This window comes from Xenopus tropicalis, chromosome 10 (assembly GCF_000004195.4).
Source record: "Xenopus tropicalis strain Nigerian chromosome 10, UCB_Xtro_10.0, whole genome shotgun sequence".
Lineage (NCBI taxonomy): Eukaryota > Metazoa > Chordata > Amphibia > Anura > Pipidae > Xenopus > Xenopus tropicalis.
The window spans coordinates 42,427,382-42,453,971 of NC_030686.2; the positions used below are offsets into that span (position 1 = coordinate 42,427,382).

At 40.8% G+C, this 26,590-nt stretch overlaps 1 protein-coding gene across 1 annotated transcript; it reads left to right on the forward strand.

The window, feature by feature from the left end:
* Positions 1-9,272: 9,272 nt before the first annotated feature.
* LOC101730829 (deoxynucleoside triphosphate triphosphohydrolase SAMHD1-like) lies at positions 9,273-26,325 on the forward strand. The gene is made up of 14 exons (XM_031894204.1): positions 9,273-9,311; positions 9,931-10,091; positions 10,909-11,024; positions 12,205-12,296; positions 13,970-14,122; positions 14,873-14,976; positions 18,946-19,054; positions 19,219-19,310; positions 20,685-20,824; positions 21,750-21,889; positions 23,308-23,397; positions 24,305-24,409; positions 25,211-25,351; positions 25,996-26,325. Exons 1-14 carry the CDS (start codon positions 9,273-9,275, stop codon positions 26,038-26,040), a joined length of 1,527 nt encoding a protein of 508 aa, XP_031750064.1. The 3' UTR covers positions 26,041-26,325.
* Positions 26,326-26,590: the final 265 nt, after the last annotated feature.

Below are 26,590 nucleotides of genomic sequence, written 5' to 3' on the forward strand. Positions count from 1 at the left end.
TGCTTCACTTCAGTCTTTTTAAAATATTTAAATTCATTAGAATATGTTGAGGCTATTAGGGATGCACTGAATGCACAATTCCAGGATTTGGGCAAATGCCAAGATTTCACTAAATTCCAAACCAAATCGGAAACCTAATTTGCCAATCCAAGTGATCAAAAATGTTACAAAAAAGTGAGTAGTCAAGTAGCCAGTAGTCAAAACTGATAAAAAATAGTAAGGATTCAGATTTGGTATGGCCAGACTCTCAGGATTAGTTCAAAAGGCTGGAACCTGAAATGTATGTGGGATTTGCTGCATCCCTATTAGTTAGGCATTAGCATCCATGGATATTGTAGTACAGGTATGGGACCTATTATCCATAATGCTTGGGACCTGGGTTTTTCCGGATAAAGGATCTTTGCATAATTTGGATCTCCATAACTTAAGTCTTCTAAAAATTATTTAAATATATAATAAACCCAATAGGCTTGTTTTGCCTCCAATAAGGGGTAATTATATCTTAGTTGGGATCAAGTACAGGTACTGTTTTATTATTACAGAGAAAAGGGAATCATTTAACCATTAAATAAACCCAATAGGGCTGTTCTGCCCCCAATAAGGGGTAATTATATCTTAGTTGGGATCAAGTACAGGTACTGTTTTATTATTACAGAGAAAAGGGAATCATTTAACCATTAAATAAACCCAATAGGGTTGTTCTGCCCCCAATAAGGGGTAATTATATCTTAGTTGGGATCAAGTACAGGTACTGTTTTATTATTACAGAGAAAAGGGAATCATTTAACCACTAAATAAACCCAATAGGATTGTTCTGCCCCCAATAAGGGGTAATTATATCTTAGTTGGGATCAAGTACAGATACTGTTTTATTATTACAGAGAAAAGGGAATCATTTAACCATTAAATAAACCCAATAGGACTGTTCTGCCCCCAATAAGGGGTAATTATATCTTAGTTGGGATCAAGTACAGATACTGTTTTATTATTACAGAGAAAAGGGAATCATTTAACCATTAAATAAACCCAATAGGACTGTTCTGCCCCCAATAAGGGGTAATTATATCTTAGTTGGGATCAAGTACAGGTACTGTTTTATTATTACAGAGAAAAGGGAATCATTTAACCACTAAATAAACCCAATAGGATTGTTCTGCCCCCAATAAGGGGTAATTATATCTTAGTTGGGATCAAGTACAGATACTGTTTTATTATTACAGAGAAAAGGGAATCATTTAACCATTAAATAAACCCAATAGGATTGTTCTGCCCCCAATAAGGGGTAATTATATCTTAGTTGGGATCAAGTACAGGTACTGTTTTATTATTACAGAGAAAAGGGAATCATTTAACCACTAAATAAACCCAATAGGATTGTTCTGCCCCCAATAAGGGGTAATTATATCTTAGTTGGGATCAAGTATAGGTACTGTTTTATTATTACAGAGAAAAGGGAATCATTTAACCATTAAATAAACCCAATAGGGCTGTTCTGCCCCAATAAAGCTTAATTATATCTTAGTTGGGATCAAGTACAGGTACTGTTTTATTAGTACAGAGAAAAGGGAATCATTTAACCATTAAATAAACCCAATAGGGCTGTTCTGCCCCCAATAAGGGGTAATTATATCTTAGTCGGGATCAAGTACAGGTACTGTTTTATTATTACAGAGAAAAGGGAATCATTTAACCATTAAATAAACCCAATAGGGCTGTTCTGCCCCCAATAAGGGGTAATTATATCTTAGTCGGGATCAAGTACAGGTACTGTTTTATTATTACAGAGAAAAGGGAATCATTTAACCATTAAATAAACCCAATAGGGTTTAACTTTCTCTCTAGGGCGATACCACATGGAAAGATTTGCTTGGTTTGGGTGCCATGTTTGTTTTTTTCTGGCCCCAAAGCTCCCTTTGCAGTGGAAACACCAATACATTAGATTTATACATGATTTTCAATACTGCAGTCCATACTTACACAAAAAGGGCAATTAATTCCATACCTGTCCTGTGTGTTTGACTTATTAAAGGAATACTGTCATGGGAAAACCCATCAGTTAATAGAGTTTCCCCAGCAGACAGATTTTTTTATATTTAATTTGGAAATTTCACGTGGGGCTAGCCATATTCTTCATTTCCCAGGGTGCCACAGCCATGTGACCTGTGCTCTGATAAACTTCAGTCACACTTTACTGCTGCGCTGCAAGTTGGAGTGATATCCCCCCCCCTCACCCCCAGCAGCCGATCAGCAGAACAATAAGAAGGGAGCAAGATAGCAGCTCCCAGTAGGTATCAGAATAGCACTCAATAGTAAGAAATCCAAGTCCGGCTTGGGACTCCTCCAGTTACATGGGAGTAGGAGAAACAATAGGTTAGCTGAAAGCAGTTCTAATATGTAGCGCTGGCTGAAAGCTCAGACTCAGGCACAGTGCACTGAGATGGCGCCTACACACCAATATTAAAACTTAAAAACTACATTTGTTGGTTCAAGAATAAAATTTGAAATGGTAATACAATAAAAATCACGACATTATCCCTTTAACTTACGTTAAAAACAGATGTCCACTGAATAACAAGAATTAATGGATTAGCCAGTCACTTCATACATGGGTTGGATTTTGGCCAGAAAATGCAAAGGTGTTTTGGACAAAAGTAGTCCCAGGTGTGCAGCGACTGGTGGATCGCATTCATTCACAGTGACAATGCCTACAACAAAGTGGAATCAATTTGCTTTAAGGTATTGTATCTGTTGAAAGTGATAGAAATGCTAAGAGGACTAGTTGAAATGATATCTCCAGAAATTTAACTTTGCAAAGATTTTAGCTGAAGCTTGTCTCTCAAATAGGCACTTCATGTTCTGACCAGTGGCCACATGCTAAATATCAAAAGTTGAGCTCTAAGGTTTAAATATATAGATGAATAAAAAGAAATCAATCAGTGTACTGTAAATACAAGTAATAAAAAGTTATAGTATCGCTTTAAAGTAGGGATGCACCGAATCCAGGATGCGGTTCAGGATTCGGGTCGAATCCAGCCCTTTTTTGACGGATTCGGCCGAACCATATCCTAATTAGTATAAAATAGCATATGCTAATTAGCATTTGGAAGGGTTAAATGGCAGGGGGAAAAAATTTCCGCCGCACACTGCAATTTTTAACCTTTCCAAATCCTAATTAGCATGTGCTATTTGCTTTAGTAGCCACAGAATGACACTGCCTGGAATTAGACAACTTGTTATCAACAAAAACCCCCAGATCCTTCTCCATTAAGGAAACCCCCAACACACTACCATTCAGTAGATAGTTTGCGTTTATATTATTTCTACCAAAGGGCATAACTTTGCACTTATCAACATTTCCATTTTGCTGCCCAGTTTTCCAATTTAATCAAATCGCTCTGCAAAGCGGCACATCCTGCATGGAACTTATAGTTTTGCACAATTTAGTGTCGTCAGCAAAAATAGAAACAGTACTGTCTATGCCCCCCTCCAGGTCATTAATAAACAAGTTAAAAAGCAAAGGCCCAAGGACTGACCCCTGCGGTACCCACTAACCACACTGGTCCAATTAGAAAATGTTCCATTTACCCCCACTCTTTGTACTCTATCCTTCAGCCAGTTCTCTATCCAATTACAAATATTATGTTCTAGGCCAATATTCCTCAATTTGATCATTAACCTTCTGTGAGGTACTGTATCAAACGCTTTAAGCAAAGTCCAAGTAGATGACATCAACTGCGATTCCAGCATCGAGGTTCCTACTCACCTCCTCATAAAAGGCGACTAAATTAGTCTGGCAAGATCTGTTACGTATAAAACCATGTGGCACAAACTTATAGTATTGTGGTTTATAATGTATTCTGGTTTACAATGTATTCCAGTATACTATCCCTTATTACCCCTTCCAAAAGCTTTCCTACCACTGATGTCAGACTAACAGGCCTATAGTTTTCAGGCTGAGAACAGGATCCCTTTCTAAATAACGGCACCACATTAGCAATTCGCCAGTCTCTCGGCACCATGCCAGACCTAAACGAATCCTGAAAAATTAAGTGAAGAGGTTTGGCAATCACAGCGCTCAGCTCATTTAATACCCTGGGATGAATCCCATCCGGTCCTGGACCTTTGTTTAATGTTTAAGTCTCTACTGCACTTCTTCCTGAGTGACCCATGCATCAGTAGTTATATTACTAGAATTGGGTCTATTAAAAGGGAAGCCTTCCTTAGCTGGCTCCTCCGTCCACAATTTCAATCTGAATGTTGGATTTAGATTGATGCAAGTTCAGGTACCATCAGCTAGGGATGCCACCTCTCCGGTTTTCACCTGGACAGCCCAGTTTTCGGAAGGGCTCTACTGTCCAGATTTGCAGACTAGTAAATCAGGACAGGACATTTAAGTTAATGGTGGGGCAATCAACCAATCGCTGATTGCCATGGCATAACACCACCTCCTGATGTCATAATCATACCCCTGAAAAACCACCCCCCATGATTTCACCTGCCCCACCCCCCACATCATCTACCCCCCAGTACTCCCAAGCTACCAAAGCCGGCAACCCTACTGTCAGCGCTGCCAAATAGTTTTGTTGACCCATCAAACATGATTCATGCCAGAAACAAATGGATAAATAAGCATATAAATTCATAATAATAAATGTGGCCGCATAGTGACTGTAATGCAATAATAATATTTTGTAGCTATAAATATATAAAGGTGAATGGTTGATAAAAAATGTTCTGGTGGGTCCAGATTCTACTACAGGTAACTGCTGAATTGTTAGTTTTAATGAACTAACAACAGAACCTCCTGCAGGCCACCAGCCCAAATGGGGCTACCAAATAGCCAATTGCAGATTTTATTTGGAAACCCCAGATTTTTTTTTTTCTGTTTATGCTTGTGTGACTCCTAGCATGTATTAATAAAAATAAACGTTGGGGACACATACAAGGTAACTAGGAGCTTGTCATATTAATATTAGACTGGGGTATTCAATAATTAGCAATGCTTGGCTGGCCTACTAACAATCATGATAAGCTACTCTACCAGGCTACTTGCCATACCCATGGTTATTTCTTGGCATTATAAGGCACATGAGAGAGCTTGAGCCTCACAGGATATTTTGTTAATCCTAATTTAGCTCTCTCAGTACATTATACCATTAGCGGACAGGTTGGCCGACAGGTTCCTCTGGGTCAAAAGAGTCTGGGGAACAATGATCATCAGTTTTATTTCTCTACCCCCAGTTGTTCTATAGAAATCTTTACCTTTTTGCTGGCTGTCCCAATCTCTAGGCAGCAACCACTTCTTTCTCCAGTTCCTTTGGCCATGTAATTCAAGCACTGGAAGGAGGGAATTCTGAGTCTGACCAAGCAGTGCTTGTTGTGCGCCTACTACTGTATTAGAGCTGACCAGTAAAACAGACATTACCGCACATCTTTGCGGTAGCCATGAGCGTCATGTCAGAAGAGAAAGAGGAGTAGCAAAGAAAGACAAAGTAAAAGGAAAGTAGATGTCCCAGATACATGAGTTACAGATTCTACTGTCACCTCTCCACTCTCAGTAAAAAAGCAGCACAGTATGAAGCAACTTTATCTCTGCTGCTTCCCAGCCAAATCCCCAGGTAGAGGATGATGGTGTTGTGATGGCAACAGAATCTGCTCACTCTATGAATCCTTCAGTGATTCTCCCACAGACTGACTTCATGCAGGGTTTTTAAAAGAGGCACTACAATTATAATTATTTATCCTTTATTCTGCAATAATTGACAAAGATGGCCGCAGACAGATATCTTACGAGCGGCCTGACCACCTGAATGATAGGAACAGCAGGATGTAAAGAGTAGCCAAGCCTACCAGATCTGAGCATGTATGGTTAGCTTTAGTCTACACCATATCTGAACTACACCCTTAGCTGAGAACTTACATTCTTAAATATATTAATATTGTATTATGTATGTATATTTATATAGTGCTATTTATGAACAACAAATTAACAGGGGGGGTCATTGCAATAATAGATAAATAAATACAGAGTGCAATAATGAATAAAAATAAATAGAAAGTACAGTTGCATTAAAGATTCCACAGAGCTAAGTGACATACAGACACAAACAGGAGGGTATTACAGTTTCAGTGGGTGACCCTGCAATATAAATGCCAGTTCCGAGTTCCAAGCACAGAGCCTTGTAGCACCCCTAAATTAAGTGGAACTGGAGATGAGGTTTTGTTTGTATCAGTGCTGCCCTGTAACATGTATTTATTAGATGTGGGCCTGAGTTTTCAAGTGATTTGGTCACTTTATTCTACAATTCCTTTAGTGAGGAGCAACCCCACCCCCCCAAATATTCACTTCCCAGAACTCTGTCTGCTATGGGCTAACAGGGTCCTTACAACTTCTGTATAACTCTTACTCTTACAATTCTGGTAGAAACTGGTTAATGACTCCCTACCAAGTCAGAGACTGACATATTTAGTGAGAGGTTGCCCAGTCTGATGCCATAGGGGCACCTTGCTAGACTTGTAAACTGTCTGATTGAACTCAACCTTTATGCTGGTTAATTGTAACTGGTACCTACATATACTTCTCTCTTTCTTCTTTCTGTTTTGGTATTTGCTTGTAATTAAAAAGTAGGCAAAAATAATTTAAAAATAATTTCTGGACATCCCAGGCAACCTGAAACTGTGATGTTTTCCCCACTGGGTGTATAGACTCATTTATAACTTCTTCTTTCCTGCAGTTAATTCCATTCATAATGGAATTGTTAAAGGAATACTGTCACAAGAAAACATTTTTTTCAAAACCCATCAGTTACTAGAGCTTCTCCAGCAGGATCCTGCATTGTAATATGTTTTTCAAAAACAGATCTTTTTATATTTAATTTTGAAATTTCCCAGGGGGCTAGTCATATTCTTCATTTCCCAGGGTGCTACAGCCGTGTGACCTGTGCTCTGATAAACTTCAGTCACACTTTACTGCTGCGCTGCAAGTTGGAGTGATATCCCCCCCCCCCCCCAGTAGCCGATCAGCAGAACAATGGGAAGGGAGCAAGATAGCAGCTCCCAGTAGGTTTTAGAATAGCACTCAATAGTAAGCAATCCAAGTCTGGCTTGGGACTCATCCAGTTACATGGGAGTAGGAGAAACAATAGGTTAGCTGAAAGCAGTTCTAATGTGTAGCGCTGGCTGAAAGCTCAGACTCAGGCACAATGCACTGAGATGGCACCTACACACCAATATTAAAGCTAAATATACATTTGTTGGTTCAAGAATAAAATGTTAAATGGCAGAGGGAATTATTTGCTATGTAAACAGTCATTTAGAAATAAAAAGTACCCCATACAAATCATGGAAGTATCCTTTTATGGATCTGTGCATGTTGTCTTGTGTGTGTTTTCTTTTATATGGAGTTAATGATTCTCAGAATATGCAGCCAAGGAGCATTATAAGCCAAGAGTAATAATGAGTCACCCTTCTATTAATTACCTTTCCTTATTCTGATAGCTTTTACCCTGTGGGAATCTTCCAGTCTTGCCTGTATTTTGATATCTTTGACACCTTTAGAGTTCATTATAAACAATGATAACCCTTGACCTTAATGTTGCACTTCGTAGTGCAAATTTTCCTACAGTTCTTATTACTTATAGCAACCAATCAGGAAGTAGCATTTACTGGTCACCTGTTTTTAACTCAAAGACTGATGTCACACAAGGTGTTTTGTCCACTAGTGAAGAAAACCCCAATCTGCTCTATCCCCAAGGTGTGTTTACACTGACAAGAATGGCATCAGCCTATGAGAGCTCTCCTGGGTTTAATGTCTGCCCAAAAATGCAAAAGTGTTTAGACTGAAGAAAATACCTTGAGTGACATAAGCCTAATATCTGGCAGTTTATTCTAAACACTAGGTAGCCAATGACAAGATAGGAATCACGTAGTGAAAGATAATTCAATTCCCTCACCAAAGTAATTCAGTTTCTAGGACTTTAAATTGTTGAACTAAATTAATATGCTTAAAAAGCTCACTAACTTGACCAATAAAGAAGAAAGAAAGGTAAAAACTCAGTAAGCTTTATCAGAAAGGTCTATGTAAATACAGCCATAAGCATTCACAGAAACACTGCACTGAGTTCTCTGTCAAAAGATGTGTTGTCTTTGTTTTCCTGTGCAGAGACATGCAGTTCTCTCCTCTCTCCCCTCTCCTGCTCCCCCCTCCCTCAAGAATGCTAAGAACTCACTCCCCCCCCTTAGGAATGTGGATCTGAGCCAATCAGCAGGAAGCTGACTCATAGTCTCACTAACTGAGCATGTACAACAGTTTTGCTCTTGGTGCAGGAGCGAGGCATTATGGGAACTTTCTTTACACAGCTTAGCATTTTTTCTTCCTGTTTGGCTTAAGGGCACTATTAAGACAACTGAAGGTATGCCTGCAGCTTGAGATTAACTCTATTAGCCTTTCCTTCTCCTTTAAAAAACTCTTGGGGTTGGGGAGGTCAAAAACCATTTAAACCACTGAAGCCCTAGTTGTGTAAGTGCAATAATGAATCCCAAGTTATGCCCCAAAAATTGAGTTTTTACCATAGCAGCCTCCATGTTAAGGCTCTAATTCATTGCTGATATCTGTCAAGTATCTGTGATTTGGTTTTTAGGCGGGCGGCCTGTGCACACAAATTAGTTTATTCTCCTTTGAAGGTTTGTTATTTAATACATTTCAGTTTGGCCAGTTAAGTCACCTCAGTCTAAATGTGTGACAATTGTATGAAACAATGAATAATACGTCTTTTTTCCATTTCTGTAGGTCTCATAGAAAGACGCCTTGTTTATTCATTACAAGATGAGCCTCTCCAAAGCAAGTCACCTTTACCATAAAGTTATTTATTTGAGAATTTCTTTTAGGGAAGCACTGAATCCAGGATTCGGTTTGGGATTCGGCCAAGATTCAGCCTTTTTCAGCAGGATTCAGCCGAACCCATGCCTCTGGCGGAACCGAATACTTAAAACCATGTGACTTTTTGTCAAATAAATACAGAAGTTGAAAATTTTGTGGTTCTCTTTAACCCTTGCTTGTCCCAATTTGCATATGCAAATTCGAATTTGGTTCGGTGTTTGGCCAAATCTTTCATAAGGGATTTGGGGTTTGGCCGGATCATAAAATTGTGGATTCGGTGCACCTTCAAAGACATAATGCTTTTTTGACAGAAAATGGTGGAACATAACAAAGCTATGGGATTCTCACGTGTTTCTTTTGGTTGAAATAACACAAAACAAAGTAGTTGGGAAAGATGATAAATTTTATCTCATTTAACTTGGATATCCTGAATGTAGTAGAAATGATTAGTGGGATATTTTAGGGTGAAGACACATGGAGCACTCTCTTGTTAACCCCACCCTTTTCTGTCTCGTTGTGCATAAATGTCTTAAATTAGGGAGAAGACACACAGAGCTACTAGTAGCAGCTACTTGATGTGGCTACTAAAACAGACAATGCTGATCATTTACTGATAACTGTCTCTACGTGTGTTTTAGCAGAGGCAATTCTCAGTATTGTCTATGGCAGGGGATTTTCTGGCATTTAGTAGCTATGAAAAAATGCTGCTACTAATAGCTCCGTGTGTCTTCGCCCTTAGAGTTTCATTTAATGTAACATCTTGAAGCACAAATAAGAGATGTAATACTCCAATCTCGAAAGCTTGCAATTTTTACTAACTCAGTTAGCCAATAATAGGTATTACCTAAACTTACATCTTCTGCAAACTAAAATCCCTATCCCATGCACCCAACACTAGGGTCAATTTTATCAGGCACCAGATAACCTTCCTGTATGTATTTGGAGTATGGGAGGGAACCAGAGTACCCAGAGGAAACCCACACAGAGACAGGGAGATCAAACATTGGACCCTAATGCTGTACTGTCTACATATTTGCTCTTATGCTTTTCAGGTGTTCAATGACCCAATCCATGGCCACATTGAGTTGCACCCACTGTTAGTCCGTATCATTGACACCCCTGAGTTCCAGCGCCTGAGATACATCAAACAGCTCGGTGGGATCTATTACGTTTACCCTGGGGCTTCTCACAACAGATTTGAGCACTCCATTGGGTGAGGTTTTTTATTATACACATGCTTTATACCGCACATTCACAGCTTTGTACCTTAAAGGGGACCTGAACCCTAAGAAATAATTCCTAATTGTTTTCTATTGTGTTTGGCAAGCAAAATAACCATCACTTACACTGTATAATTTATTTTAATTTTGTTTCCTTCTGGAATTCACAATCACAGCAAGCAGACAGCTGCCATTTTGTGGCCACTATTATTAAGGCAAACGTTGTATCACCCCAAAATCTTGTTTATGTGCCAGTATGGGGGGGACCTGATGCCCATGCACAGGCTACACAATTAGTTGGTTAGGAGGGAGGGGGAATGTGAGTGGTGCAGTGACATCTAGGGAGTGCTGAATGGAAAGTAAAAGTAATAGTCTGCCACGCCTAAGGCATAGAGACGGGACAGGCAATATATGATTGACAGCTGGGATTTTTAAATGCCTTTATAATGGTGCCTAAGTTAAAACAGAAAGTCCTATTTTAAATGACCTTTTATTATGTTGTTAATTGAAGTAATCCCTATAAGAAAAAAAAACCACTACATTGAAATTGCAAACACATCTAAACTGATTCTTTTTTCATTTTTTTTGCTGCCAAATTGAAATGTAACTTAAAGGCAACCTAAACACTCTGACTAGTTAACCCATTATGGGTAAGGTGCTAGAAGCTACATAAAGGATTGGTGAGCCTTCCAAACTAACAAAGCAGAGAGCTGTATATGGGCATTATTCCATACGGTAACTGGAAATGCCGACTGATTACACGAGAGGATTATTATTGTTATTTTCATGTTTTGGTGTTTGTTTGTACAGGGTGGGGCACTTGGCAGGATGTCTTGCCCGAGAGTTACGTGACCGACAGCCCGAGCTTAATATTACTGACACAGATATATTGTGTGTACAGATAGCGGGACTTTGCCATGATTTGGGTAAGTATCAGTTCCTAGTATGGGTGTGACTTGTACACTAAGGTAGTTTTGTGTTAAACAGGCCCGGAATGGCAATCTGTGGGTTTCAGCAAATGCCAGAGGGGCTGCTGTAAGGTGCCATAGACACTCACTATTTATTGGGCTGGGGGGCTGTTTGGGCCTCTGGGTACTTGGAATGCCAGGACCCAGGCCCAGACTGGCAATCTGTGGGTTCAGGCAAATGCCAGAGGGGCTGCTGTAAGGTGCCATAGTCACTATTTATTGGGCTGGGGGGGCTGTTTGGGCGTCTGTGTACTTGGAATGCCAGAACCCAGGCCCAGACTGGCAATCTGTGGGTTCAGGCAAATGCCAGAGAGGCTGCTATAAGTTGCCATAGACACTCACTATTTATTGGGCTGGGGGGGGGGGGGCTGTTTGTGCCTCTGGGTACTTGGAATGCCAGGACCCAGGCCCAGACTGGCAATCTGTGGGTTCAGGCAAATGCCAGAGGGGCTGCTGTAAGGGGCCATAGACAGTCACTATTTATTGGGCTGGGGGGGCTGTTTGGGCCTCTGTGTACTTGGAATGCCAGAACCCAGGCCCAGACTGGCAATCTGTGGGTTCAGGCAAATGCCAGAGGGGCTGCTGTAAGTTGCCATAGACACTCACTATTTATTGGGCTGGGGGGGGGGGCTGTTTGTGCCTCTGGGTACTTGGAATGCCAGGACCCAGGCCCAGACTGGCAATCTGTGGGTTCAGGCAAATGCCAGAGGGGCTGCTGTAAGATGCCATAGACAGTCACTATTTATTGGGCTGGGGGGGGGGCTGTTTGGGCCCCTGGGTACTTGGAATGCCAGGACCCAGGCCCAGACTGGCATTCTGTGGGTTCAGGCAAATGCCAGAGGGGCTGCTGTAAGATGCCATAGACAGTCACTATTTATTGGGCTGGGGGGGCTGTTTGTGCCTCTGGGTACTTGGAATGCCAGGACCCAGGCCCAGACTGGCAATCTGTGGGTTCAGGCAAATGCCAGAGGGGCTGCTGTAAGGTGCCATAGACACTCACTATTTATTGGGCCTATGGGGGCTGTTTGGGACTCTGTGTATGTGAAATGCCAGGGTCTATTCTGAATCCCAGTGCTTTTTTTATCAGCCATAACAAGAAAGTTTATAATTTTTCTCTAACTTATAATTTTAATTGCAGGTCACGGGCCATTTTCACATTTGTTTGAAAGCAAATTCATGTCCTACAAAAGGGACTTACAACAACAGAAATTACCTACAACAGCAATTAAGGTAAGTTACAGAACAATCTTTAATGGTGTCAATACCCAGAGAAAAACAGATTGTGTGATGGTTGCCACAGTATATTACCAGCCCAACTGGTATACTTTTATTTTAACCATTCCGTTTATTAAATTACACATATAGTATAATTAGTATAATTACAGTATAATTACAGTGGGACAGCAGCAATTTGTAAATGTGCAAACTGAAAACAGATTAGTATATACAGCAATAAACTAGACATTGCATAAATACCTGATGGGGTGGAGTCTTAATTGAGTGGGGTAGACAGACCAGAGGAAACACATAATGTTTGACTGGGATTATTCAGGTATCTTTAAAAATGTCTCTGATGGTGACAGGGGGGCGGGTTAAGAGATGGGGAAGTACTGAGGGGTATGTGTGGAGGAACAGTGCTTGTAGACGGAACCAGCACTTCAGGGTTAGAGGAGTCAGTTAGCAGCATCAAAATCTAGCCAATCCCCCCAGACTTTGTAGACCTTGACAAAGTAGTCGTGTCTCATATAAGTTAGTTTATATATTGGTATCACTTTGTGTATACGATCCAAGCAGGAAAGAATTGTTAGACTAGTGTTTGCTTGCCATTGGAATGTCCTGGCTTTTTTTGGCATACATGAAGGGAATGGAGAGAAGTGTGCACTGAGCTCTCCTGGTGGTTTTCTCCTCCACTTGATTTAGGAGGGTTATTCAGGGGCCCATCAGAACTAATGCTAAAATGAATGTATTGATGGGCAAGTCCACACCGTGTGAAAGTAATCTGCAAAAGCAAAGCATTTTGGGCATGACTGTTCTATAATAGGATTTATTGTATGTAACCATTGGGGGGATGAGATATATATATATATATATATATATATATATATATATATATATATATATTTTAGCTGGTTCGGCTTGTCTCTAGCGCTGATCATGCCCTAAAAGCAAGACTCCAGGGTTTCCTCCCATTTCTCTGTGTCTAGAGTGGGTATAACATTTTGCCATTTGGTGAATACTTTGGGAAGCAGAGAGATATTGGCCAGGACCAAGTGAGTATAAGATTGGGAAAGAGCTTTGTGTAGATTAGGTGAGTGTCCACTATCTTCAAGATATCTGGGGGAGGTATCTACCGTTTCTGCCCGAAACTGTGAGCCCACTGCATGTCTTGATTGAAGTTATCTGAATAGTTTATGGTTTGTGAGTGAGAATTTGATTTTGAGTTCCTGAAATTGAAGTTTCCAATGGGTATACAATTTTTATTAAAGGAGAAGAAAAGCCTTCCCAAAATAAACATGCTCCCCTGACCAAACTTATTATGTACAAAGTTTTAATTCTTTTTTAAATTAACTGATCTGAGAAAGGGAAAAACACATTTTCCTATGTGTTTTAGGCTTTCCATAGTCAGCAGCCTCCTCCTCTAGTGACCCTCCTTCCCCAGTGCTGGTTATGGGCCCCGGGTTGCCCTGAGGCAGCCTTCTAAATGCCGTCCCCCCTCAACCCTCTATACTCATAAATTCATTGTCAGAGTGGGTCAAGGGGGGCTTCATCACTAGTACAGAGAGCTTACCCACAGCAATTTACTGTTTGTTTGGGTGCCAGGGTCAGTGATCCCAGCCAGGACCTATTATCATCAGTAACTAATTTTTCAACAATTTATACTTGCTTTGTTATACTTTTTTAAGCATGAAGATCTATCCATAAAAATGTTTGATCATCTGATTGAATCCAACCATCTAAAAGCAGAACTCTCTGACCAAGAGATCACTGAGCCTGACCTAACATTTATAAAAGAGCTTATAATGGGCTGCCCATTGTCAGACAAGCTGAAGCTGGATGTAAGTATTATTGCCTAGGCACTTTATTATCAGAGATAGATTGAGACAAAATGGGGCCCTAGATATGATGGTGATTTTTGGGGCCATGTTGTTTTGTCATTGTATAATGCATTTATAAAACAGCTTATAAAGGGTGTCTCATTGTCAGACATGCTGGATGTAAGTATTATTGCCTAGACACTTTATTATCAGAGATGGATTGAGACAAAATGGTAGGTATTATGGTGATTTTTGGGGCCATGTTATTTTGTCATTGTATAATGCAGTGCCCCTCCTGGACACACATACAAAGCTGTCTTTAAGGGGTTCACAGACATTACCCTGGGTCCTGTGCATAGTTTTCCCACACAGGTGAGCATTTGTAGTCAGTTAGAACTGTGTAGGTATAGTGGGGCCACAATAATCATTCATGGCATAACTATAGAGGACAGGGGGCCCGGACCGCGGGGCCTGCTTCCTCTATAGCTTAAGCAATCCCCCTGCTCTCCTACCTGGGAGCTAGCGGGTAGTGGTGTTCCAAGTCCACACCGGGCACAAGCCTTTATCAAGGGGAAATTATTTAAATGCCAGAAAACAGTGGCCTGAAATTCCATATCATAACTTTCTCTTGTTCTTAATTAGACTGGACAGTTACAAAAAGAAAAGTGGCCTCACTTATGTGGGATTTAGAGTACTTTTAACATAAGTATTATATCTATCTATCATCTTTGTGAACTTTTTTTTTTTCCCCCTCTCCCTTTTATTTCCTAGCCATGGCCATATGAAGGAAGACCAGTAGAGAAAATGTTCCTTTATCAGATTGTGGCCAACAAAGAAAATGGCATTGATGTGGATAAATTTGACTACTTAGCCAGGTACCGTAATGCTGCTAATGAGAAACAATAATTCTAATTGAGACAAAATCGAAAGGAAACCCTACATGTCTAAAGCTCAAGTATCATCTGGTGCTAATACTCACTGGCACAGAGATCCCAATAGAACAGAATTAAGTGGATTCTTATGCAGCCAACATGTCAATACAGGTTCCCCCCTACATGCCAGCCAATGTTACACCCTTAGATGCCAAGTGACCATATACATATACACATGACGTGGATGAGATAATGGGAATAGGAATGCCTGTCCCTGACTTTTATCTGGACTTAAGCTTATGATGCCAATGTGGCTGCTTTATAACTATGCTGGCCTTAGGGGAGTTTATAGGTGTCACTGCAGAAAGTCCTGAGCCCCATTGGTTATATGGCAGCTGCAAATGTTTCCATCATTGCACATTGAACCAATTTACCAGAAGAACTAGTCTCCATTCAGGGTCCAAACCACCCTTGCATATTAAACACATGTAGGTTAGACTAGCCTATGTCTGTGAGTTTTCTAGCAGCGTGGGCTTTGGTGTCATAATCTGGTTGTAAGGCGCTCTGCCGGTCCGGCGCGTTCTCCTACCTTAGTTCGCGCCGGCCGGCAGACGCGCTCTAGTAAGAGTCCGCACTTCTGGGTTCGGCAGGGACGGCGCAGCGTTACTGCGCATGCGCGATGACGCCAATGTAAGATTCATTTTGAACTGTTTCCTCATCGCAACCCAAATGAAAAATTCAAGGTTGCCTTTATCTACTTTTTGGTAAGGCCCTTGCTTGGGCTTCTCCTCTTTGGGAACGGGATGACCCTCTCGTCAACAATGCTGCTGCTTTCCTTTCCACTTTTCAACAAATTTTTGATGCCCCTGGTCGAAAGGTAAATGCCTCAGCTCGCCTTATGAGAATCACCCAAGGTTCTCGTGCTGCCTCTGACTATGCCATAGACTTCCGTACACTAGCCGCTGAAACTTCCTGGAATAATGAGGCTTTGATAGCAGCTTTTTGGCACGGTCTCAATGACTCTCTTAAAGACGAACTAGCTGCTCGTGACTTACCACCCCTCTTCGAAGGCTTGGTTTCTCTCGTCATCAATATTGATACCCGCTTGAGGGAGAGACAGCTTCAAAGGAACCGCCCTCGGAGATTTGTTCCAGAATTCTCCGCTTCAGCGCCCTCTACAGCCTCCGTACCAGCCTCCGTACCAGCCTCCGTGGACGAACCAATGCAACTTGGAGCTACCAGGCTCTCCGTTGAGGAACGTAGTCGTAGAAGGTCTGCTGGTCTTTGTATATATTGTGGGAGCACCGGTCATTTTGTCAAGATGTGTCCCAACAAGCCTAAGCAATTTCCTCAACAGGGAAACTCCAGTGCCTAGGTCTGTTGGGGAAAACTTCCCTAGGCGAAGCTAATTTTTTTCCCCATAATTTTCGCACCCGAGTATTGGTACCTGTTTCCATTTCGTCCAATTCCAAGTATTGTTCCTGCCAGGCCTTCCTCGACTTGGGAGCTGCCGGAAACTTTATTGACCTGTCTTTTGCCAAGTCCTCTCGAATCCCTTTGATGCCTCTCAAGGTTCCTCTGTCTGCTCAGGCTGTCGATGGTAGACCTATAACTCCTGGCCTCGTGACCTGTTCCACTCCTCCTCTCCGCTTAAGAGTGGGATCACTACACTCTGAGCTAATCACCTTTTTGGCCATTCAGTGTCCCGCCACACCTATTATCCTAGGTCTCCTGTGGTTACAGAAGCACAATCCCATCATTGACTGGTCTAGTGGAGATATCACGGTCTGGATTTTTTTTTTGTCCAGAAGAAGGATGGAGGGTTAAGACCATGCATTGATTACCGGGGTTTGAATAAGATTACCATTAAAAACCGATATCCCTTTCCTTTGATATCTGAGCTTTTTGATCGCCTCAACGGGGCTAAGATTTTCACCAAATTAGACCTGCGGGGGGCCTACAACCTTATCCGCATTCGTCACGGGGACGAGTGGAAGACGGCTTTCAACACTCGTGACGGTCATTATGAATATCTAGTCATGCCTTTTGGCTTATGCAACGCACCTGCTGTCTTTCAAGACTTTATTAATGACATTTTTCGAGATATTCTTTTTTCCTATGTGGTGGAATATCTAGACGACATACTGGTTTTCTCTTCATCTTTACCTGAACACATTGCTCATGTCAAACAAGTACTGCATCGTTTGAGAGTGAACCACCTTTATGCTAAGATTGAAAAATGTAACTTTCACAAGTCTAAAGTTTCCTTCCTTGGTTATGTCATTTCCTCCTCAGGCTTTATGATGGATTCTGTCAAAGTTTCTGCTGTCCTTGAGTGGCCTCCTCCTGCTGGCTTAAAAGCCATCCAACGATTTTTGGGTTTTGCAAATTTTTATAGAAGATTCATCAAAGGTTTTTCTCAAATTGTCGCACCCATTACTGCTCTCACCAAGAAGGGGGTCAAAAATGTCTGGTCTTCTGAAGCCCAAACTGCCTTTGAAAAACTTAAAGCCGCATTTTGTTCTGCTCCAGTCCTCATTCACCCGGTTCCTACTCGTCCTTTCATTCTAGAAGTAGATGCTTCTGATGTCGGTGTTGGAGCAATTTTATCCCAGCGGCCTTCCTTCCAAGATTCCTTGCATCCCTGTGCCTATTTCTCCCGTAAATTCTCCGCTGCTGAAAGAAATTATGATGTTGGCAACCAAGAATTATTGGCGATCAAACTCGCTCTTGAAGAGTGGAGACATCTTCTGGAGGGATCTTCGGAGCCTGTTACAATTTTGACAGATCACAAGAATCTAGAGTACATTTCTGATGCAAAGAGACTCAATCCTCGTCAGGCACGATGGTCTCTTTTTTTTTCAAGGTTTAATTTTTTAATTTCTTTTTTTCCTTCCATGTCTCTCCATTTTTTAATTTCTTTTTTTCCTTCCATGTCTCTCTACTCAAGCCTGTGGTTTACAATGAATTTTGTGCTGCTCATTCTTCTCCTGCACCAGTACTTCTAGGTTTTCTAGTTCTTCTGGTTCCTTTTGTTTTGGCGCCAAATTCTGCTATTTAAACCCCTTCCTTCAGTGTTTCATTGCCCAAGCTGGCTTCTGGTTATTATCAGTACCTGCTCAAGCGTTTTTGATTGTTATTTCCGGTTTAGACCTTTGCCTGCACCCCGACTACAATTCTTGCTACCTGCCTCGACCTTTTGCCTGTACCTCGACTACGAATATTGATGCCAGCCTTGACCTTTGCCTGTACCCCGACTACGTTCTGCCTTTGCCTTGCCGGTACCTCGTATTTTGTCTGTACTCTGAAAGTTTGCAGGACCCCGGCTTGGACCGCAGCAGAAAGTTCTGGGGCCCCAAAAGGGCGTCGGTGAAGACCGGAAAGGGCTGGGAGTTCCTGCTATACTGTAAGAGTCAGATTTTGCATACAGCGGTCGCACACTGGTTCCCTCCTAACTTGAACGTTACACTGGTCTGGTCTCAGTCTGGTCAGCAGATTAATAAAAGCAAAAAGCTGATGCTGTGGGTCAGTAATCTAAACCAGAACTGACTCCTCTTTTGTTTATCCTCCTTCTGTCTTTGGTTGCCAGCTCTTTACCACTGCACACAGAGTCCTCCCCCCCAGATAGCTTATACCTAAATCTCCCACTGGCCAGGAGAAAGATGAGAATTAGAGATTGCTCACTTACCCTTTCCAACTTAGTAGTTGAGCGTAGAAGCCAACTGAGATGTTTGTGCATCAGTGACGTAACTACAACTACCAACTACCAACTACCTTGGTAGTGACCTGTGACTTTATGCGGCATATGGAATGTGGGTGACCCCTAATATTGCTCCTGCCCAGGCTCATCCACTGAAAATTAACAGAAACTGCCTGTTTCAGGGTAGTCATACCTACATAACAACCAATAGGATGCAAGCAGTTACCTTGTGTTTTCTTTTATATTCCATCCAATGCTTTTGCATTCAACAGGGACTGTTACCATCTGGGAATTCAGAATAGTTTTGACTACAAGCGATTTCTCAAATTTGCCCGCGTTTGTGATGTTGGTAACAGAAAACACATCTGTGTCCGAGACAAGGTAAATCTTGCTGATTTTCTCACCACATTAAATGATACTCCCTGTAACAATGATTAGATGATTCATCGTGCTGCGTATAATTACGGATGGTGAATTTACTGCTGTTGTGAGTATGGCGCTAACATTTCTCATCTGCCCAAAAGAAAACGTGTCTCCCTTTGCAGGAAGTTTGGAATCTGTACAATATGTTCTACACGCGGTATGGCCTGTACCGGAGAACGTGCCACCACAGAGTTGTGAATGTCATTGAGATAATGTAAGAAAAGCAAGTTATATAAATATTATATAAAACCTTCTGCTGATATGGAAGACTTGTTTGCATGACGCCCAAGTAGGATATATTATCATTATGTTTTTCATTCTTAGACTTTGTCTTCTGTCAAGCTCTCATTTTCATGGGACTGACATGTCTCTAGCTCCATGATCCAAGAATATTCTAATAGGTCTGTGCAGTCTTTGCTTGATAGTTTGGGTTCACACTGACACGACCGTACCTCAAAGTCTTCCAAGTATTTTGCATTTTACAAAGATATTTTTTTACATTGCTGTATACAATGTTCCTGTTTTGTCTATTTTATACACATATATATGTATTTAAATACACACCTACATCATAAGTCTTTAGAGATGATAGTGGCTATAAAACAATGGGTTTAGAGATGGCAAATAGCCATATACTGAAAGGTGGTTAGTCCACACTGCATTCTGGCATAGAGATCTGGTTTCCCTGCTGCAAACAACCTACTTATATCATTAGCTTGCAACCAGCTGATTAGGTGTGCTTGGGCTAGACCTTGGGTCTTATTTATATGCTCACAAGAAGATAACGATGGATTAAGTTTAAATTTATATGAAATAATGTATCTTTAATTGTAAAATATATGGATATTAGCAAAGACTATATAAAGGTTGAAGGCCAAGTGCTTTTATACAGGCCATGGAACAGAGAGGTTAAATAACTCTGACCATGTGTATTGTGCAGAAGAGTAAAGAAGCCACTGGAGACATATAATCACCTGAGCTGGATCTCTTTAGCAGTTAGAGAGTAAAGGTGGCCATACACGGGCCAATAAAAACTGCTGACAGCTTATCAGCCCATGTATGGGGCCCTCAGATGGGCCTTCCTGACCAATATCTGTACAAAAATCAGGCAGATGTAGATCGGGCAGGTTTAAAAATCCTGTTGGGGCAAAGAGCCCCTTGATGCAGGTCTTGTCCCAAAGGCCTGTGTCCCGTCATATAGACAAAGGGCAATATTATGCCCCAACTGTTGCCTTTATATGTGACCTAAATAAATCTCTGTTTTGCTTTTGCTGCAGTATTGCTTTTCCTACTTTATCCCACCGATGTGATCCAATTGTTTGCTATTGACCACCTTATGGTGGGCATATTGGGGAAAGATCAGCTTATTTTTGTGACCTCACCAAACATGCGGATATCTCAATGTATGGGTGTATTAACTTTTTAATTGGTCTTCATTTTTTTTTTTTTTTTTTTTTTTTTTTTTTTTTATAGTTCTTGAATTATTTGCTTTCCTCCTTTGACTCTGGCAGCCAAAAAACTATTCCTCTATGGGGGAATTCTCCTTTATGCCAAGCTCTCATGCTAACATGTTTATATTTATGTACAGGATTGGGGAAGCTTTTGGAAAAGCGGACAAATACTTTAAAATAAAAGGTTCGAAAGTAAAAGTAGATTCGGAAGTAAAAGTAGAGCTTTTAACCATCTCTGGTGCTGTGAATGATATGGTGGCTTATACTAAACTGACAGGTGAGTTTGTAAAATGTAACTAGTTGCCTTTTTTTTGTCCGCCTTCCTATTATGAGTCACTAATCCTATAAATCCCATACTTTCTGCTTATTGGGCTAATGTTACATTTTGGATTGTCTGTCACGTTTAATTACAGTGTAGGGTGTGTAGAAGAGACGCACTAAAAGGCTCAGTGTACAGAAATTTAGGGGCACATTTACTAAATTTCATATTTTTCTGGCCTTGAAAGTCGTATAAACTCTACATGGTATAAATTACAATTAAACTCGATCATTGCTGTATTTATAAAATGTCACAATAATGCTTGAATAGTTCGTATGAAAATTTCGAGTTTACATATTTTTCCCAAACAGCAATTGCCCCAGCAGCAATTTTAGGAGCATTGGCACTTATTCTTGGAAAACAATAATGTGTTTAAATTTCATTTGAAACTGGGTGAAACAGAAAACAATGATGGGATTAACTTCCCCTTGAAAACGTGTGAAATTGAAAACAATGGGGGGATTAATTTCTGAGAAACTAGGTGAAACTGAAAACAATGAGGGGATTAACTTCTCATTGAAACTAGGTGAAACTGAAAGCAATGAGGGGATTAATTTCTCCTTGAAAATGTGTCTGTCACTACCTCCATAAGACAACAGTACTCGACAGATCAAACCTGACAAAAAAATTTTTTACAAAAAAAAGTTAACTAAACATTAATAAATCACAAATTATGGGAGTTATTTTTGAAAAAAATATTTTTTGGGGGAAATTTAAAAAAAAACCCTCAAATTTTTCAAGACACAATATCAGAAAAATCGAGTACTGGCCAAAACCCATTCGTAAATCTCGAAAATATCTATAAGTAAGAAAAAAATCAGATTTTATCTCAAAATTGCTTAGTAAATGTGCCCCTAAGTGTATCAATATATTTCTCTTTTAGATGCAATCTTCCTGCAGATTCTGTATTCAAGTGATCCCAACCTGTCTGCTGCCAAGGAAATCTTAGAGAAGATAGTACACCGCAAGTTTTACAGCTACTTGGGAGAGGCAACTTCCAATCCAACCAGCAAACAAACCCCGGTATATATATTGCTTAAAAGTTTAAATGATTCTGTTTTCTCTGTAATAATAAAACAGTACCTGTACTTGATCCCAACTAAGAAATAATTACCCCTTATTGGGGGCAGAACAGTCCTATTGGGTTTATTTAATGGTTAAATGATTCCCTTTTCTCTGTAATAATAAAACAGTACCTGTACTTGATCCCAACTAAGATATAATTACCCCTTATTGGGGCAGAACAATCCTATTGGGTTTATTTCATGGTTAAATGATTCCCTTTTCTCTGTAATAATAAAACAGTACCTGTACTTGATCCCAACTAAGATATAATTACCCCTTATTGGGGGCAGAACAGCCCTATTGGGTTTATTTAATGGTTAAATGGTTCCCTTTTCTCTGTAATAATAAAACAGTACCTGTACTTGATCCCAACTAAGATATAATTACCCCTTATTGGGGGCAGAACAGCCCTATTGGGTTTATTTCATGGTTAAATGATTCCCTTTTCTCTGTAATAATAAAACAGTACCTGTACTTGATCCCAACTAAGATATAATTACCCCTTATTGGGGCAGAACAATCCTAGTTGGTTTATTTCATGGTTAAATGATTCCCTTTTCTCTGTAATAATAAAACAGTACCTGTACTTGATCCCTACTAAGATATAATTACCCCTTCTTGGGGGCAGAACAGTCCTATTGGGTTTATTTCATGGTTAAATGATTCCCTTTTCTCTGTAATATTAAAACAGTACCTGTACTTGATCCCTACTAAGATATAATTACCCCTTATTGGGGGCAGAACAGCCCTATTTGGGTTTATTTAATGGTTAAATGATTCCCTTTTCTCTGTAATAATAAAACAGTACCTGTACTTGATCCCAACTAAGATATAATTACCCCTTATTGGGGGCAGAACAGCCCTATTGGGTTTATTTAATGGTTAAATGATTCCCTTTTCTCTGTAATAATAAAACAGTACCTGTACTTGATCCCAACTAAGATATAATTACCCTTTATTGGGGGCAAAACAATCCTATTGGGTTTATTTAATGTTTAAATGATTTTTCAGTAGACTAGTATGGAGATCCAAATTATAGATAGATCTCTTATTTGGAAAACCCCAGGTCCTGAGCATTCTGGATAACAGGTCCCATACCTGTACTCATTATCTTTTGTGCTTTTCAACTATAATAATACAAATTATAATAATAACTAAGTAAAAGGTACAATATGGCAAGCCTAATTTGAATGTTAAACCTTGGACCTTTGGTGGAAAATGCTGCCAATCACAGACTAGATAGCCTGGATTGATGTGGCCCTCGCTTGATGGGATTTCCCTCCTGTTTTTGGCCCGTATGTTTTACATGCATATTTTTTAATCTGATTCCATAAAAAGCCCCAAGGGCCCAATTATTTACAGTATTTCTTTTACAGGATAAAATTAAGTTATCGGGAGAACTGGCTACAGCTGTTAAAAGAGGAGATCCCAATTTGAGATGTACCGAGGAGGATTTTGTGGTAGATGTAAGTTACGCATTAATTATCAATGATGCTGAAGGGGCATGGTCTGCATGCTGACCGAGTAGGATGTGCGCGCTGTGAGCTACGCCAAAGGGCCTTCTATTATACTGAACAATCCTGTGGATATCGGTACTGGGACTAAAATCTGTCACTAGGGCACTCTGCATTACCTCCCCAGAGTCAATGGGCAGAAATAAGCAGCTGAACCGACCCTCAGCAGCGACTTCCGCCACGGACTAAGATCCCCAAGATGGTGACGCGGCACCTTTAAACCGCGCACCAACAGCCTACACTGGATCCAGGAATAGGGGCAGCAAAGAAGTTAGTAAAATTTGCCCAGCTTCCGCACCGGAGGGGTAAACACGAGGTACTTCCCCTACCCAAGCAAATTATCAAGGGTAATCATCACTTCTGCGGCTAAACCAGACTATTCCCTAGCTTCTCCAGAACCAACATTAGCTGAAGTCTTACAAACAATCACTCCACCTTGATCACAAAAGTGAATGAGATTCACACTGATTTTGCAATTCTCAAACACGATCTACAGAAAATCTGGGAGAGAACAGGGGAGGCAGAAAGAAGGACTTAATGTTTAATTAAGTTATTTAATTAAATTATTTCATGTTTAAATAATTTCTCAGTAGACTTAAGGTATGGCTGTCCAAGTCACAGAAAGTCCCCTTATCTGGAAAACCCCAGGTCTTGAGTATTCTGGATAACTGAACCCATACCTGTACTTTATAAACCAAACTGGCATAACCATATTCGTAATTAATGCCTTCTTATATTTTTTACCTTGAGCATTTTACATATGAGCTGTTTATGGGATATCTTTTTTATAAAGATCTGCAGTATACATGGGATTTAGTTTCTTTAACAGATTTATTTTGTTGACTTCTGGTTAATGTAGGTGTTTGTTTTGGATTATGGAATGAAGGAAAAAAATCCCATAGACAAAGTTTACTTCTATAGCAAGAACAACCCAAGGGAAGCATTTAACATCCGGAGAGAAGAGGTAAGGCACAAGAGTACTGATTCCCTCCCCAGGCCCCACACAGTATACATGCAGTCAGTGTGCAATCAGTGCATCTCCCCTATGTGCAGTTTTATATGTCCCCAGTTTGATCAGGGAAAGTCTGTGTGTTCCAAGGGTCATTTCTCTTGACATATTGTTCTTGTCTCTCAGTAGGAAATCTGGGCAACAAGCCCTTTTTTGGTTCATTTTTCCATTTCCTTGGAATACTCTCACTAAGCTGATACTCACCCAGTGGGTTTTAAAGGCCAAGAAGAAGGTTAATTTGTTAAGCACCCCAGTAGTATTATAATTGCTTCCCCCAGACCCAGGCCAGCGCTTCTCTTTGCTCCAAAATGCACTGGCCTGGAGTATAGGGTTGCCACCTTTTGTGGTGGCTAACTCCGGGCAGGGGGGCGGGAAATGATGTGATGTGGGCAGGACTGTGACATCACAGGGTCGGGGCTATGGCAACGCGATAGGCCAATCACCATGTCAATCTCAAATAGTCCTGCTCAGCTTTCCAAATTGGGGGAAACCGGGCAGGCAGTTTTGATCCCGACAGCTCTTTTGAAAAACAGGCCGCCCGGGTCAAAAACAGGTGGCAACCCTACTGGGGTATTATTGGAGGTTCTCTGGTGGGCTCCAGGTAATCCAGTCCGACTGTTTACATTATATAGTCAGAAATTTTGTATTAAATATCCTGGATTGTAAGCACAGAGCTGCTCGCTATTTGTTGTATTATAACAACAAAAGATCTTTGGCTTGTTTAACCAGATACACACCTATTTGCTTCTTTCTCAGGTCTCCTATCTGCTTCTAGTGAATTTCTCAGAACAGATTATCCGTGCCTACTGCAAAAAAACTGATGATGATAATATGCTGAAAGCTGCAAAGAATGGCTTCATGCAGTTGTGCCAGGACAAAGGCTTCTCAATTCGCCAGGTTTGTGCTTCCAGTGTGACTAAGACTAGTGATGTGCATGCTGGGAATTATGTGCCCAAGCTGGCCTGACTTTTCCTTTACATACCTACACTCAACCTGTGATGTCAGGGATAGGCATAAATGTCACAGGATATGTCTTGTGATGTCACCAAAGGGTGTTAGAATATGTTTGGTGACGTGTGTGCTGAATGTGCTTCAGAGTTAGTTGGTAAGCCATAGCTGTTATCTCAGTGTTCCACAACCAGTGGCTCACAAGCAACATGTTGCTCACCAACCCTTTATATGTTGCCCTCCCCCCTGTGGCCTCAAAGCAGGTGCTTATTTTGTAATTTCTGGTAAGGAGGCAAGTTTTGGTTGCATAAAAACCAAGTATAATGCCAAACAGCCTTCTGTAGGCTGCCAGTCCACATAGGAATGATTAAGTAGCCAATTATAGCTCTTATTGGCACTGCCAGGAACCTTATTCATGCTTGTGTTGCTCCAATCTAAATGTGACTCACGGGTTTAAAAGATTGGGGATCCCTGTGTTAGCTGGTTCTGGTTCTGGGCTCTCGTTAAAAACATGCAGTTCACGCTAAGCACCTTTCAAATATTTGGCTTCAGGTAAAGAAACATTTAATTGACTCCCACTTTTTTTCTTATAGGGTGGTGAAGCTGAGGCTGGAGAAGCTGGGGCTGAAGATGGTTAAATTGAGGTTCAGCTGTCTCAGCAGTCTTGTGTTATACAAATATTCTACACACTGTGACTGTGTTAAAAAGATTTCTATATAGAATGTATACTTTCATGGATATTTTATCCGATCTACACATGTAGCGCATGTGTAGATGTAGCAATAATGAGGTAGCGACCTCCCCCCCCCCCTTCCCCCGTGATGTCCCTCCGTGGGATTGTTTCCTAACTTCCATTGAACTTATTCAGTTAGGTGTTGGCTGAAACTGACAGGTGTAAGAAGGTATGATCCAGTCACAATGGTACCATGATTCTCAATGATGCAGGTGTTAATCCTTCAAAGTATGTGACTCCTAACGACACCTAACTGAATAAGTTCAATGAAACCATTGTGATTGGATGCCTGTGACTGTACTACCATCAAGGATTTAAATGCTGGGGAATTCCCTACCAGTCATTTGAACCGAAGAAGCCACTCGGATGAGTGGTGAAACGTTTTTAAGGAAAAAACTCAAAAAAGTCCAGTTGTTTTAGACTTAATTCTGCTAGATACTGTATATCATGACCTG

What these genes read in the sequence shown, in the direction of transcription:
- LOC101730829 (XM_031894204.1), top strand. Translation starts at nt 9,273, where the DNA reads ATGATAAATTTTATCTCATTTAACTTGGATATCCTGAAT. An exon ending in AGATTTGAGCACTCCATTGG is followed by an intron (nt 10,092 to 10,908) that starts GTGAGGTTTTTT and finishes TTGTTTGTACAG; the next exon opens with GGTGGGGCACTTGGCAGGAT. An exon ending in GGGACTTTGCCATGATTTGG is followed by an intron (nt 11,025 to 12,204) that starts GTAAGTATCAGT and finishes TTTTAATTGCAG; the next exon opens with GTCACGGGCCATTTTCACAT.